The 17,085-nt window shown below is 37.8% G+C and overlaps 1 protein-coding gene across 20 annotated transcripts in view; it reads right to left on the minus strand.

Moving 5' to 3' along the window:
- The window catches only part of RIMS1 (regulating synaptic membrane exocytosis 1), a 314,192-nt gene that overhangs the window by 154,431 nt on the left and 142,676 nt on the right, over positions 1-17,085 (minus strand). For all 20 annotated transcript variants that reach the window (XM_085056508.1, XM_085056507.1, XM_085056506.1 and 17 more), the window contains exons 4-5: positions 16,196-16,536; positions 13,077-13,948 (exon numbers count right to left, since the gene is read on the minus strand). In XM_085056508.1, coding sequence (XP_084912634.1) covers positions 13,077-13,948; positions 16,196-16,536 — 1,213 coding nt within the window. The remainder of the gene's footprint in view (positions 1-13,076; positions 13,949-16,195; positions 16,537-17,085) is intronic.

Raw genomic sequence — 17,085 nt, forward strand, 5'->3', positions numbered from 1 at the left:
CACGGGTGAAGTTTCTCCTAACTACTGACAAAAAATCAGAGTTTTAGAACCTCTGGTGAAAAAGACCTCTTCAAAGAAATGTCTCCCTTTAAACACACATCAAACTTGTTAGAGCTCATCAAAGCTCTTTTCCCTCCAGGCATGAGCATATTCTGTTTATATTCCTAGCTAGCTAGTAAAAAAATTGAAAAAGCACCAAAGCAGAAATTAGGTTGTCACATCAACAGAGTAACATGCTGAAGCTAATAAGTTTGGTCTTTTATTTAGCATAGGCTAAATCAATGTCATGCTGTCCTAGCTCCACAGCTTTCAATTCAAACCTTGATCCAAGCTAATCAATTGAAAGTGTAAGTGAAGTGGCAACTTGGCAATCTTCTGAAAAACAAAATGTAAGTGCACACAGTGGGAGCGGGCTGTGGTGTGCCTCCCACTGGCATCCCAGAATAATGCTCCACCACATTGTTTCTAAAGGTCCTCTAGGGGAGTTTAAACAGAATATCACCCACCATTTTGCAGTAGACTGGAAGACAGAAGAGCATTTCTGCACAACCAAGTGATAGTAGCCCCTTCAAGCACACAGGTCCGAAAGAGCCAGTAAACACCTTGCTATTTATTGCTTTTGTATCCAGCATTCCAAGATCTACTGCCAGTTGTTTAGTACTGTGAGAGTACACTGATGTTTCATTTCCCCTTCCTCCACCTGTGATTGACTTGATTGTTCTTGACTCCTCTGAGGAAGAGGATCATGGCAGTGAAACTGGAAAGAGACAAGTAGAACGCTCACACTAGAAAACCTATGCTGGGCCTTCATTTCCATAGTGCAGTGGCTGAGATCATTGCTATCCAACCTTCATGATCCAGTAATTTTGCAATGAATTTATCTTAGTTATCTTATATACTACAAAAAGTCAGCAACTCCTCAGGTACCATTTTGACAATTGGCCTTGACTGAGGAGGATCGACTGACATCAAGACAGAACACCAGGGCAAATCTAACAGTGCAGCCACTGTCAGATTTACAGATTTCTGGACTTCCTATGACATCACAGGGTGATGAATTGACCTCTGCGTCTAAGGAGGTTTTGTGGAGTATTTTTTCTTTGTTTCACGGGCAGTAAGTAACATATTAATTTGTAATATCTATAAAAGATCTGCTGGAATCTAGCAATTTTTACAGCCAAAGGTCATCTTAAACAAACCCTAATTCAAGCAATTTGCTCAGCTATTCAATTGCTAGCCAAAGTCATAAGTTTTCAGTTAAATGGTGACCAATATGCAGGCACTGAATTTTTACTGATTAATGGCATCAAAATATTCTTTTTGTTCCCAGCTTTAACTAGTTTCTAGTTGTTGCGCTACTGTTCTCCATAGAGACAGACCTCCCCCAACTCTCATGTCCCCCAGCACTGTGGATGGGGAAGACCAATATTCAAAGTCCCTTCCATGCCTGAAGCAGAGTAAGCTGGTATGAAGGGTGGTTTGCCAGCACTGCTTTTGATAGCCATGCTCAGGTACAGTCTTGAACTCACAGACCAAATTGCTGCAGTCAATTCAGCCTGTAGGAAGAGACTGCAGGCATCTGCCTGCACCTGCGTTTTCCTGCCAAAAGAGAAGTCAAGCAAAACATATCACCTTCAAACCTGGACTACAGCAAAAATAGGAGAATCAACCTAAGGTGACAATGTCATTACAGATAATTTAATTCAGCCACATAACCTTACCAAAATTCCTGGAGACAACTTTTTTTCACCCTTCAAAAACTCTCCACCCCCATTACAAAGTAAAAACCAAAAGACAACACATGCTCTGAACTAATTCCTGTATAGGCTGTGATTGAAAGGTTATGCAGCCATGGGTGACAGACATCTATGTGTCACTATTTTATTCTGTTTCTCTGTTTCAGGATAAATTTGACAATTTAACTCACATTCTTTTTCTTTTCCCTATTAACTAAGTGGATGTAGACATGGTTTTATTTCTGAATCCTTCTACAATTCAGATTCCTTCCAGATCCTTTAATTCTAAAAAATGTCAGGTTTTAAACCTAGAAATTAAGCACCAGTACCATACGCACTGACCATCCTAAAAAGAACCTCTATTAAGTAGTATTATCTATTACTTTAACATGTTATATACCATCCACACAAACAAAAAAAAGGCTGAAACCACACATCTAAATGTAGGATTTAATGATGACCATGTTGTTTAAGCATTGTCAGAAAATTCATTCCTAATCCTTATAAAAATTTTTTAGGGCAAAGTAAGATCAAGTCCACAATAGCACAGATAACTGGTGTTAGAATGGCAACATGCCCAAAATCAATATCAATATCTGTTGTTGTAGGGTTGGGGTTTTTTTAAAGGGAAACAATGGTGATAGATTAGAATTTTTAAGCATATATTTGAAGAAAAGTCAAAATGTAAAGGGTACATATGTTTAAAAATAACAACTGCTCACTGGCAAAAATTAACGTCTTCCTAAGTGTTTCAGTGACTTGTAGGAAAAGTCATTCCCCAAGACTTTCTTAGCAGTGATACTTAAAACTTGGTAACAGGAACAGATTAACCAACTTGTTTTATAACTGATTTCAGAGCAACCTTTCTGTGGGAAAGAGCTGGCAACTGGATATATTCCTAAGCAGTCAGTTCCCTTTCCATTCACAGTGGACTGTTTTGCCCCCACCCAGACAGTCTCTGCTTAAAGAGAATGACAACTCCACTACTGGCAAATCCACAATGCCTGTCCCATGGGACATAAATGAACCCACCTGGGTACACTGACAAGCTTCAGCATGTTACACAAAAATTGCCAGAAACAGCGAACACCAGAAGGTTTTGAGAATCTACATCTATTTAAAATTGTATCGGTGAGTTCCTTTGTAAAAGTCCTATTTAATGTGTCAGTGCAAGTCACTTTTATACTATATTTTAAGGGAAATCTGAGCCTGTAGAGAATACAAAATTCCTTGGCATACCATGTATTTTGTTATAAACTTACACTAATTTGCTGTGGTAGTGCCCTGGAGCACGATAGGCACGAACTGGCATTATACTTCTGAATGACCCAGGACTTTGCAGAGTTGAAAAAAACATGGCTATCACTAGCCCTCAACTGATGGCACTGATTAGTATTCACTGCCAGTGCAGTTTTTGCTCACCTCACAGCTCAGCTGAGAACTGTATAAACTGCACACATGTTAAAGAGAATCACCTGGGGAGCAATTCTTTGCCCAGCATGAGCTTCGTGCTCTGCAAAGCTGTGTGTCACTCCTGCCCAAAACTGACACCACAGCAGTGCCAGGATCTGCAATCCCACCTGAGATGCGGGAGCAGGGCTGAGACACTGCAAGGACTGTATCCAGCTGCTTCAGAATGACACCTCCTCTCTTGTGACACCAGCTGATAATCTTTAATGCAGAACATTCTGACTTTCAAAGACACGACAAAAGCAAAGAATAAAACAAATATCTCCGGGATTTTATATTCACACATAGCTCTATTCTCTACCTCTGGGATAATGCCCTGTAACTACATATCATGATCCCTGAACTATTTAACTGGAACAGATTCATTGGAGTGCCTTCTAATAGCACACATACATCCTATTTCATACAAACATATATATTCACAAACCCGTACACCTCCCAAAAAAATCTTATCTTAATAATGCTATGAAACTACAGTAAAACAAAGAAAATGAAAACATTCATATACATTATTGTGCATTTTCTTTTTGCTTCTGAACGCACTTTACTGCAGCATTCCTGAAGCAGATAATGTGGTCTCATTAAACAGGTGTTTTTATGCATTAGGTCACAGAAGATAATTAGGTTGGCAGGATATTTTGGGTAAGCGGAAAGAGAATATGCAACTTCACCAAGATTTCTTAAGCATAAATATAGAGAGTCATGTGTAAATATGTAACTCTAAACCTCCCAAAATTTTGAAAATCTGGTTTGTGATCCTCAAACAAGAGTACCTTTTCCTTGTTATGTTTTGGGTTTTTTTTTCCTGAGAACAGGACTCAATTCAAGAAATTAATAACTGCTTCCATAGAGCTATTCTTGTCAGTGTAATTTCCATATGCAGAATACATCCCATACATCATCTGCAACACTAACGCTACAGGACAAGGTAAATCTGCCTAGGAGAAAAAAATGCACATGGAGATAAGATCTGAAGGGTTTTTTAAATTACTGGTTTAAGTAGAAAAGTGTGACTGCATTTCCAGATTCTCTCTGTGCTGAGAGAGAAACTGTCTAGTACAGTTTCTAGGAGGCTGATAGAAAAAAGTGGTATTTGACTGCTCCATCTAGTGGCTCATTAAACACAATTATAATGGTTTAAGAACATATGGCCTTATGGGTTAAAAAGGGCCACATCTGGATTTCCTGTTTTCTATGACCAACAGGGCAAAATAAATTCTTAGAACCTAAGTATTTTAATAGCATAGCATAAAAATGTAGAAATATTTACCTGCTTTTATGAACCTAACTATATTAAACTTCAATTTAATTTTATTTTATATTTGTAGATTATTTCTATTTATTAGCTGATTTATGCTATTTAGTTAATAAACTTTATTAAAATCAGCAAAGTTTTACAAATTGTTCTTTTGAATTTATACCATGTTCCATTTATATTTGAATTCACATTTCCAGTGAAAAGATACCTATGTTTCCACTAAAAGAATGAAATTAGTAACAAGCCAACCACTAAAACATATATACTGACTTGTTACTACAAGAAGTAAATTTCAAAGCTCATGTCTGATTCAGAAAGTGACATCTACTCTGTGACTGACAACACCTAAGCAGATCTAGAGCATCCACTGAATTTCAGATGGAAAAAGAAATGTGTGCCATGAGGTCCACATAAGTCTATTCCATGAAAATTCTGAAAAATTCTGAGAACTGAGGTTCTTTAGAAAACTAGTATAATAACATGAACAAGTGGCTTTAAATAGAACATTTTTTCCAACAATCATTTTGAGAATAAGTAACTAGAATTGAAGCTTGCTCATATTGCAGAGGAAAGAATTACCAAATTGAGGACTAGGTTACAAAAATTTGAACTTTAAATTCTGGAAATTAATGTGTACACGGTGCTAGATGTCTGAAAACATTTCGTCTTGAATTACACATTATGTGAGAGGTAGCCAAGGAACATAAAATTGAGGGAGAGGGACTTTGGACACAGGTAAATAATGGTAGGACAAGGGGGAATAGTTTTCAACTAAAAGAGATGGGATTTAGACTAGAGGTTAAGAAGAAATTCTTTACTCAGGTGGTAGTGAGGCACTGGAACAAGTTGCCCAGCAGAGATGTGGATGCCCCACCCCTTGAGGTGCTCAAGGGCAGGCTGGATGGGACATTGAGCAACCTGGTCTAGTGGGTGGATCCTTGCCCATGGCAGAGATCTTTAAGGTCCCTTCCAACTCCAGCCATTCTATGCATATAACCATTTTTACTTATCCCTTTACCACACATAGCTCCCCCAACTAATGTCATATATATTAAGCTAGGACCTGATACACAACCAAAACCTCTATGTAATGGAATTTAAACATATCTTTAAATTCTCTGCAGATGTGCATTGAAAATTGCAAATTAATCCCATGCTAGTTATGGCCCAAATTAACCATACAATACACATTTCTCAACTTGCTCAATAGACTAAGATAGACTTGGCCCAATTTGCATATAAGGTACAGCAAAGCCACAGGTTACAAAGTAAAGAATGCTGATTTTTTTTTTTTTAATAGAAAAGGTCATGTTTACAGAGAGGGAGAAAATGTAAAAAGAAATTATTCTAAATAAAAGGTTTTAGTAGAACTTTCCTCATGGCTTAAAAGAATGTGTAATAAAATATATAAGACTGAGGGTCTAAAACAATACTGATGTGAGCATGCATTTACTGCACAGCCTCATAGCATTTCCAAGGCTTACACTCTCTTACAAAACACCTCAAAGATTGAAATTGTTTAACAATTAGAAAGCTCTTCATATACAATTTTTGCAGTCAGTCAAGAGTATGCACTGAGAAACTCATGCATGAAGAGAGGTGTTTTTAAGATGTTAGGCATGTACAAATGCAGAGATTTAAAGTGCTGGGACACCTAAAGAAGTAACTAATTCAACTCTCAACATCTAGAGCAGTTGGGTATCTGCAGAAGAAGCAGTGAACTGACTAACAGCTACATGGCCAGCAGCATGTAGGTCCCAGCTGTCTACTACGCGCCTTAGCCAACCAATAATCACTGTTGCTTATTACACTTTGCACATGACCTGCTTGCAGACTTTCTATTCTCACTGCAAACTTGTGCAGAAAAGACAAAAACACCTATCAAACTGAAAACAGAACTGTAAAACTCTGCCCTGTCCTTTTGCATCTTCAAGCTGAATGGCAAGCCAAAACAAAACCCCTGTCTCCCTTTGAACTAAAACCTTTGAAGAGTCTTCTTCTTGGACCAGAAAATAAACATGATCAGTTATCAGAAGCATTATATTAAGGTTTAAAAATGGTTTGTTCGTGTGTGTGTGTGTAAAAACTGAAAAGAGCAGAAAGGTCCAATGCACACAACTTGTATCACATTGTTGTATCTTTTAGCAGTGGCTCCATCATTGAAGCAAACTAACAAGCAAAGTTAAACAAAACCCTTTAATACCACTTAAAAAAGGCCACAAAACCAAAAGAGCCAAAAACAAACTGAAAAGGCACCAACCCAAAGGCTGAAAAAGGCTATAAGGTCTGGAAAAAATGAAAGAGATTAATAACATTTTTATAAGCAGTAGAAGTATACATAGTATACATACATGAATCACTTTGCAACCTGAATAAGAAAACCAAACAGGCAAATAAAAAAGTAATTTCGCTTAACAGCAAATTAGTATGCAATGAAAACAGGCATCCTAAGGTCATGGAGGCAAGCTGCAGCTATCTGTGAGAGAATGCAAGCATGTCAGAGGACACCAGAAAGTAACCTGAAATTCTGCTGGATGCTGATAAAAGGAACAAAAAGGTACTTATAATATTATGTCCTTGCACTAAATAAACATACTAATTTATTGCCATCAAGGCAAGTTGGAGTCTCAGTCATGTACTGAAATCTCACAAAATTAGGCAATGTACAAACATAAAAAGAAAACATGAATTCCACCAAACTTGCAACTTAAATGCAAGGCAATAAAACAGCAGACAAATAAATAAGGAACAACTGACTAGAACTTATTCCACTGTGTTAGCCAGTGCCAAATGGGTTGTCATTCATACTGTGCCATTACAGTAATCCCTGGAACAGTTGTGCCCTGGATCAGCTAGCACCCTTGGTTTACTACTAGGCAGGACACAGGCCAAGAATAAACCCTAATAGACAGCTTCCAAGCACCCTTCTCTTGAGGAATTCAAGAATGCACCACAATTTCTTACTTGGTCAAAAAAGTCAAAGAATGGCTCTTTAATTTACTAGTCAGGAAATATCACCAATGAGACCACGTGAGATGGGCATGTTTGAAACCATAGCACATGTGTTTGGCATCATAGACAAAATGGAGATGAGAATCAGCTTAAGGGATTACAAAGTGTAGGTGGGGAGTCCCTAATTTTGAAGAATAAGGTACAGCAAGGGAATGTAGCCCCGGATGTTCCCAACTCAGCTCAGATCCTGCCATAGGGATAGCAGCAGCATTTCTAACAAGGAGCAATCTCAGTGCAGGCTCTGAAGAAACTGATTTTTATTTTCAGGAATCCTCCATTACAACTGAGTAAGAAAGTATGATTACAGTTTTCCTTAACTTTGCTTATCTATTCTCAGGGTTAACATGGTTTCTGGCAGCAAGCTTCAACCTTCCCAGCAGTAACTGAGCCCTCCAGGGGAAGAGCAGAGCACTCACTCAACCTCTCCCTCCTGCTACTTCTTGCTGGTTTCTTTCCCCCTTCCCTCCCTGCCTTGCCTGTCCTAAACTATTCAACTACAATCCATCCCACCTTTCTGATTTATCATGTTTTATAGACCTTGGTGGCACTTTGCTCTTTCCTGTGAACTCCCTCCAGCACGCTCATAACCTTCTTAAGGTAAACTAGAAAACGGGCTGTATTAGGATTTTATAGAAAAATTCAGCCACATATCTTCCATGACATCCTCATTTATATGGTTAACTACCTCTCTGAAATGAAGGATATCTTGGCAACAAATTGACATTTTCCCCCACTCATGTTCAGCTTATCTCATTTGTATATGCATGTACATTAAATAATTTCATATATACAAAAGAGATTTCTTACTGCCCAACTCTAATTTAACAAGCACTTATTTACAGTTCTACAAACATTGTAAATAATTTCAGCTGCTCAAAAGCACTGACTACTGATAGCATTGAATAATGTTAACAATGAACAAAATTCTGAAACTGGAGTAATTTTAAATTTTATTTTCATTAAAATCTGAATCAGATGTAAATCTAAATTACTGCACAAGAACTAGAAGACAAATTTGAACTCATTTCTAAAAACTAATCTTCCTAGCAAGGCTATTTAATTTTACACAAAGTTAAATCTCAGCTGCACTTTTAAACAAATTCTGCTCCAGTTTTAAAACTCCGTGCTCAACTCTCCGCGCCTACAAAGCAAACCATGGTGTCCCTTTCTGCTCCTGACCTCCATGTCCTCTCCTGCTCACAACCCCTGTCTCACACCTGGGCAAAAACCAAGAAAACAGCAAGATCCATGCCCATAACATTTCTAAAGAGAAATTAATGTCATAAGAATGAAATTAAATTAAACTGGGTTGCCCTGTTCCTCACAGTACTGTGAAAAAGACATAATGAATGAATCAATCACATGTTCACTGAAAGAAACCAGAAAGTCATTTGCGGAGTTTATTTTTCAAACTAGATGCCAACTCTATCATGCTCTCCTTAGTCCCAAATAAATCCATTAGCAACTATTCAGAGTGAGTTTTACTTGGGTTTTCAGCATTTTACTGGCAATTTGTGAGTATTAGTCACAATTTCAAGTCTAAAGAGTGTGAACAAAATACACATATAGGCCAATATGAACGGTAAGTATGCAAAATGTAAAATCATTAGCACATTTGGCTACATAAAAGTACTGGAACAGTACCTCCTCAATAAGGCTCCGATTTCCATCATTACTTTATCTTCCCGTTTCAAAGACTGCATGACAAAATTCTGGAATATCTCTTGTATCTATCACAGGATAAAAGAAGTTTTGTACGACCTCATCTGGACACAAATCTACTAGTTCTACACAAATTCTTATTTATCAACTTTAAAGAAAATACCTTTTCTCAAACTTATGCCAAATACAATTTGCTTTCTTAACTGGATGGCAGTAGGCAGAAACTGCTAGTTTTAAAATGAGGTCTGGATTTAATTTCTAACAGTCTGGCTTATGTAATTCTAGCCTGTCTTTGAAGCAAGTATGAATGCAATTTATGCCTTCTACTGGGACTCCTTTTGCCTTGACAGGACTTCACTGGAAACTCAGTCCACCTATTGTTCAACTATTACAGATTTCAGAATAAGGAAATTTCAAAATTAATAATAGAATGAAAATTATTATCAGCAATCAGTAGTGTCTGTAAAGGGTGTAGACACTCAAAAAAGAAATTTGAGGTGACACTCATCAAATTTTTTTGGACACTGCTAAAGAGCTCTTTCTCTAGATTTACTCCAACATGAAAGCAATTGGACATAAATCTTTGGATCCTCCACCAAAGAAGCAAAAGACATTTATTTTTTGGAAAGAAAGTATCTCCCAGCGTTTTTGTATTTTTTAAAAATAATTTTGAAGAATTACATATTAAATGGTTACACCAAGTAGCAGGGGATGTACTAGCTAAATCAGGTTGCTTTTTTTTGAAGGCTTTTTGGGCTCAGAAGACAGGGTAATGCAGTACTAATCTGTTTCTAAGAAACGCAAATGTTGAAAAATAACATTTGCACAGTAACTACTTTATATGACATTTTTGGCTATTGATTTTCATCTGCTTTACCTATACTGTGTCTTTCTGTGGGGCATCATTTCCTTTTAAAGATCACTTTAAGATGTTTCTCATATGAACTTCTATTTTATTTGTTCAACATAGAAATGAAAATAGTACATCTTTATTACTTAGTTGCAGACTGTTTCATATTGGCACTCACCAAACGCAAACATTAATTTTAAGTTCTTGGGTTTTTTTGACAGGGCCATTCAAAGTTTCTAGCTCCATCTATATTACTTTGGCACCAGGTTTCTGATGGAGCTGACATTTAGATAACAGAAGATGGATTCCAGACCCTCCTGGGCTTATAAAGTAAAGTGCTATAACTTTGAACTTGTGCAGTATCTCTCCCAAGTTACAAGCAAAGAACAGAAGAAATTCTGGTGAAATTCTGTTTATAACAATGCTGCTAAATTGCAAAGAATAGGATTATGACCAAGTTTATAATAGCTGCATTTTAAAATTACTTCTATATACACTTCTTTAAAACTACATCCTTTTACTGTAATGTATTTTCTTTTACATTATTGGGGGACTTCTAAAATATTTTCTTGGGTAATAAAATTTCCTGCCTTTCCATCTATTTTTGTGAAATACTGCAGATTATTTCAAGTACTGATGAAAATGCAACTGTAAAAATAACTGGAGACTTTACTATCAAAAATGCTTCTGTTTTCTCATTTGCATTCACATTTACTGCTTCTTTTTTATGGGCAATACAACCCCATCTTCAAAGGCTTTCCACTTACAATCCTTTTCATGAAAAAGTCATTTCAAAAATCAGGCAAAAAATAATAGCTTAATATCACAGCTATTGAATTAATAAATATGCCTCTGTAATTAATGCATTGACTACCCCTCCATACAGACAAACACACACACACACACACACATATATATATATACACACGAATATACACACAAAAAGTCTCAAAGAATGCTCAACAATGTAAATCACGTATGTGGAAGTCTGTGGTCAGACAGGTCCCCAACAAACTCCTATTAATAATTTTTATTCAAAAACAGTGAGGTAGCGCTCTGATATGATACAAACCAAGGTCTCCACTGTGTAAAGGGGGAGCTTAAACATGTTTCTCGGAGGTAACCAAGAACTTGATTCAGTTATTGAAAACATAAGCCTTTAGCAACATTTGAAATTCTCTGGAATTCATAACACTACAAGAAAAAAAATCCAACCCTTAATGTTTTAACAATACAATGAGGCATTGGTCAAAAGCTGAGATCAATGTTACAAGCCTGAAAGCAGCTACTGAAAGATTTTACTTATGAAAGACTATTATAACACAAGCTATATGAACATATTGATATCAGTATCAGTAACTTTCAGCCTGGACTTGACTTTCACAACAATGACCTTTCAGTTTATAGGAATAACCTACACTGATTATGGGAAATTCTTTCTACTTCATAAGCAACCTCAAACTGATAAACATAATGAAAGCAAAAGACAAAGATGGAAAAGAAATGCTGTATTACAGATTTCTAGTACCAATAGATGGAGTCAGGGAAAATTACACAAATCCATCAGCATAAAACATTGTCACAAAATAAGGGAAAGAGATGTGTTGTCTTAGAAAGAGAGAATAGTTGAGACTGTAAGGGACCTCTGTAAGTCCCTAGTTCAAAAACTCTTCCTCAAAAGGTGTGTCAGCACGGCAGATGTGTGTCTCAGCAAAAGGTGTGTCAGCTCAGGGCCTTCTTCATTTGGGTTTGGAGCATCTCCAGAGATGGAGACTGTACAAATATCTGTATGGTACATTCCAGCATTTGACAAAATTCAGTCAAATAAGTGAGAGTTTTTTTTACATTTTTGTGGAATATGGAATAAAATTTCAGATCATGATCATCCTCCAAAAAAATTAGCAGAAAAGCAAGTTTCTGTATTTTGAATGGAAAAGCTCAAGCTTAGAAAGTTCAAACAAGCAGCTATTCTGATAGGATAGGACAGAAATGTTGCCTCATTCCTATGTTTACCTGGAGCTTTAGGAGATGCTAGGAGACCACAACATCAGATAAAGACAGACAGACAGGTTAGCATATATAAATCACAGATATGTCAGGAAACAGTGCCAGGAACTAAAAGGCAATGCAGACAAGTCTCTGGCATTTTCAGTCTTAATGCCAGCAGGAAATTTTCAAAGTACAAACACAGATAGTTAAAACTAAAGAGCTAAAAGCTACTTCCAAAGACAGAAAAAGCTTTCAGCTCACTGTAGTGTCACCTAAAGAAAAAGGATTATAAAACTGTTGCTAAGTTCTACCTAAGTCTTTTCTAACAGTGCTTATTTTCTCTGTTCACCCTTTTCTGACAATGCTTATTTTATCTGTTCACCATTCCTGAATTTGAAATAACTTCCTTAGCCAGAAGAAAGGCTTTGTTTAAAAACACACAGTGTAATACACCTAACACCTTGCTTCTGAGTTTTACCGCCAACAGATGAAGACAAACTGAAATAACAGACTTTAAACATACTGCTTAGCTCGAGAGAAAATTCATCTAGACAACAACTTTGTCAATTCTCATTTCTTTTCTATGTAACACTCCCTTTGCCCCATATTTTGTCCTTATTAACAATGAACTCTGGCAGATTTTTGATATTTAATTAAATGTAGTAAAAATTTGCACATCTTATGATGCTTTACAATGGTCTCCTCTGATCGTTACAGAACTCACTTTTCATTTCAATCCATCCATGGAAAACTGTTCTACATACAGACAAAAGAGTGAAGTGATGACCAAAGGACTACAGATATCTTCAAGAGAGTAAATTAGAACCCTTGAATTCTGTCACTTCCAGGTGAAAGAGGGAAGAGAATGAAAAGGAAACTCATCAGCTAATGTTACCTGTAACCACCTCATCTAAGAATGCAAAAAGAAACATTGTAAAGCAAATTTAATCAGGCGTAAGACACTTCTCAGTTGCAAAAAAAAAGAAAGGCAAGGGGAAATAAGTGTATGATTAAAAAGAGGCAAAAGAGAGAGAAAAATACAGATCTTTCTTTTTCCCCAAACCATGGCCATGTGCATAATATACAGAAAAGTCCTTACCTTTTTCACTGACACTTTCACTTTCTATCTCCACATCTTCACAGCTAGTATATTCTGGTGTTGATGCCCCTTCTTCCTCTGAGCTACTAACTGACATCTGCCTTTTCTTTCCGCCTCTTTTTGCTCTATGAGGCTTTGGAGGGGGTGGCCGCACTGATTCCGACTGGTCAGAGCTAAGGGAATCATTCCTTAGCATGGTCTCCATTTTCTCCCGCTTTGCTTTTCGCATGAGAATAGCAGAGCTAGGATCAAGGCGGCTCTGTTTTATAAAGGAATCGTGGTTCTTGTATTCTATGTGTTCTATAGGAACTGGACTATGCCTGGGAGTTGGTGGGCTATGATTAGTTAATTGTTTAGAAACAGAAATTCTTACATCACCTGTTCTGTCTATAGAGTACGACCTCTGAGTTTCCACAAGAGATTTTCTGTCCTGAGTTCCCTGTAATTGTGAGCGTTTTCCTAATTTATTCTCAGGTACCTCCGCTTCCTCCATTTCTGTGTGTGGCAAAGCTACATCACTGTGTCTTCTCTCGTGTCGCGCTTTAGAAACTTTGGCGTGCATGCGCATCTGCTGTTCCTCAGGGTGCGGTTTTACAGGGTATCTTGCCAGATTGGGGTCACTCCTGTAACGGGTATGATATTCATCTTCCTTCCTTTGCTTTTCATCATCAGGCACTTTGCCTTCCTCAAGTTTCTCTGGCAAGTCTGGGTAATCCTGTGACTTGCCTTTCTCCAGCCTTCTACCTTCGTGCCGCTCTTTACGCTCCCTGTCATCTGTCGGTCCTTCTTTTGGAAGTGAGGATTTTGGCACACGCTTACGCTCACTCTTTACACCTTTGCCATTCTGGTCAGAAACCAATATTGCCTTCTTCCTACAATGAAAAGGAGTACAGTAATATGAAAAATTGAATGGAAAATAGAAATACTTGCATACAGTTATGGAAAACAAATTCTAAACCGGGATAAGCTATGGCAAAACAGAAAAGTACTGAATCCATTAACACAAATTAAATGCATTAATCCTTCCAACCTAATTTTATTTTCCAATAGCAAACAACTTCCAGAGTCCACAAAATCATAAATTATGAATGGTCCAATTAATGAGTAAAATCAAAAAGAATATTGACGTGGATAGACAGACACTTCACCCATGTAAGTAGGAAGACTCAGAGTTGTCTTTGTAGTAACTGCAGCATTCTGACAGAGTACTGGAGTATGTTCTCCATTTTTCTGGCAGCAGTCATGAGACTTACAGACTAACCACACAATTCACTTCAAGTGCCCTGACAGTTCAGATATAAATACCACAAAATGGAGTATCTACCACAACAATATTACAGAAAGAAATAATACAGGTATAAAAAAAATTGCAAAAGATAATATATCCAGAAATAATATTTAAACTACTTTGATTTATCTTATTTAAGCTCAAAAAAGTGCCCATATAATAAGCATATAAAGAAAAGCAAATTTATTCCTTGAGATAAATTATTGGCATTTCTTCCTCTAGTAATAAAAGACAATAAAAAGTTTATTTCTCTATGCAGACAAAGTACAAAACAATAAATAATGAGGCTGCACAAAAATTATCTTCTTTTCTCTTTCATAGTCTGCTTTGGGAAAATAAGCAAGCCAAAGAATCATAAAATTCTCTTATGCAGGATATTTTTATTTCTCTCATCATTCCAGTTGCCCATTCATTTAGCAGTTCAGGTATGAATCCATTGATTTTGAAGAAGGATGAACAAATCCTACAGCTGTTCGTGTATTTGAGATGAACACACACTGGGACAAAGTCACTACGACTTTGTTTTGTGACACTGAATCTTCCCTTCCACAACTGACACATCTTTGGATTACATATCAAAGGCCCTCACAGAAGCATCTGACATCATCCACATTAAGCTCCCTCTTATTTTTTTTGTCCTGTGTCCTGTTCCTCCTGAGTTTTTGGCAATAAATGGGACCTGAGCTTACCATCGATGGTCTTCAATCAGAACGCTTGGAATACATTTGAAATTCTCAGTGACAAGCAGAGAACACTAATTTTGTGTAATTAATATAAACATCTCACTTTTGGACAGCAAAGCAGAAATAGAATGTGTTTTGCTGCCCTAAAAGTGACAACTGCTCCGGAAGCCTTCCCTGTGCTGGGAGACAAAAGTCAACAGAATTAGGGGAGGATATCATGTGTTCATTTACGCCATACATGTATATAACACTAACCTGAATTTGATACAGTTAAACCCAGACAGATCTCCCCCACACAGCAAGTTACTAACCACTGCTCATCATCCATTTTCAGCTCCAACAGCTGCGGAAAATATCTCATCACCCATTCTGGCCAGAATCTGGAGAATCTTCCATGGCAGACCCTTGTTCTGTTGCCACAGGCTCCCTCCTCAACTGCTTTGCCATCTGCCAGGCAGCAGCCAAAAGAACAGCAACTGCTTCATCACATTAGCCTCTCTTGATCTGCTACTCCTCACCCCATTCATCACAGGGAATGCAGCCCAGCAATTAACTCATTTACTCACTTAAAGTAAAATAGTTTGCTTCTGGTTGCTTTATTCTTGCATACAACTTGGTCTGAATTCCAGATGGTACTACTGCTGTTCTACATTAATGTTAACATTGCAGGTGTAAATGAGGTCTTTTAATTGTATTATTTGTAACAATAAAATTGGAAATATCATTGATAAAAAGATAACACATAAGGATATCTGAAAGAATTCCACAGGGTGTGTTTTCTGATTGCTTAGGTGTGGATTTTTCAGGAGAGTGTTTGTTTTAAAAATTTGAGTAATGCTAAAGGCTTGGTCTGTTTAATAACTTTAAAATACCAATCAAATTTAAACTTTAAAAGTAACCTATGATTCTATATTAAAAGTGCACACCAAAATGCATTGAAATATGTGGTAATATTCATCAAATACATTTTTTCCTCATTTCTGTTGCACTGACTAAAACAGCCAATGTACTTGCTAGCAAAAAATTATCCTTTCCTGGCCCTGCGTAAATCAATTTACTCTTTGTTTTTTCACAGTAGCACACATACAGAAGGCCAAGCTGAACTAGCATTTATAATTGTGATGCTCTATCTAGACAGAAGGCATTACCTCTCTTTTGGAGGTTCACTTCTAGACCTTGAAGCTTGCTTTTGGTCGGGGCCCATAGCTGGCTGCGACACTTCTGCTCCTTTCCTACGGTCAGGCTGCACACTGGAAGAAGAGATTTCCTGTGCTGAGGCAGCTGCTGTACTTAAGGGAGTCTGTGACCTCGATCGCTCCTGAAGTCTCGCTTTCTTTTCTCTCGGTGCATCCGAGCTCGCGCCAGTCGCCGTATCACTCAGCGTCCCGTCCTGGCTGGGCGAGGGCTGCGGTCCGCTTCCAAAAAACCACGCTCCAGATTTCGTTAGGATCTCTTGCTGCTTTCGACATAAATTGCATACCCACATAACCTAGTTGAAGACAACAAGAAGAGTCAGCGCAGCTACCTGGCAGAGCCTGGCATGCATGCTCAGTACCGCAGAGCAGGTAGGAGCTCTCGCCCTCTGAGCTAGTGAGGCTGGTGCTCATGACAGAACCCACAACATGCTGCGGCACTGCCTAGAGCCAAGCATCCTACAGGCACATGCTATGCGAGCTTCTCCAAAATGTGTTGTCAATATACATCAGTCCTACCTGTGGCAATCCTCCCTCAGCCCAGCCCTAGTTCTCCTCTGAACAGACACCAACAACATGACCAAGGCTTGTTTGGGGGTTGGGTTGCTCTCACTGGTGTAGATCGCTGTTGGGACAGACAAGCCCACCAGACTGTGAACAGGACTTGTGCCTCAGGGGGTAGGCAGTCCTGCCCAGCTAACTCCGTGGTCACAGAAAATTTACACAGTGTTTCCTTGTAATTAAATTTTCTCACATTATGTAACTCAACATTGCTTTGCAAGTAAACTCAGCGTGGTTTTAGCTACACCTGCAACAACTACTTATCAGAGATATAAAGTAAGACC

Source organism: Lichenostomus cassidix, chromosome 3 (assembly GCF_008360975.1).
Source record: "Lichenostomus cassidix isolate B80296 chromosome 3, HeHo_3.0, whole genome shotgun sequence".
Taxonomy (NCBI): Eukaryota; Metazoa; Chordata; class Aves; order Passeriformes; family Meliphagidae; genus Lichenostomus; species Lichenostomus cassidix.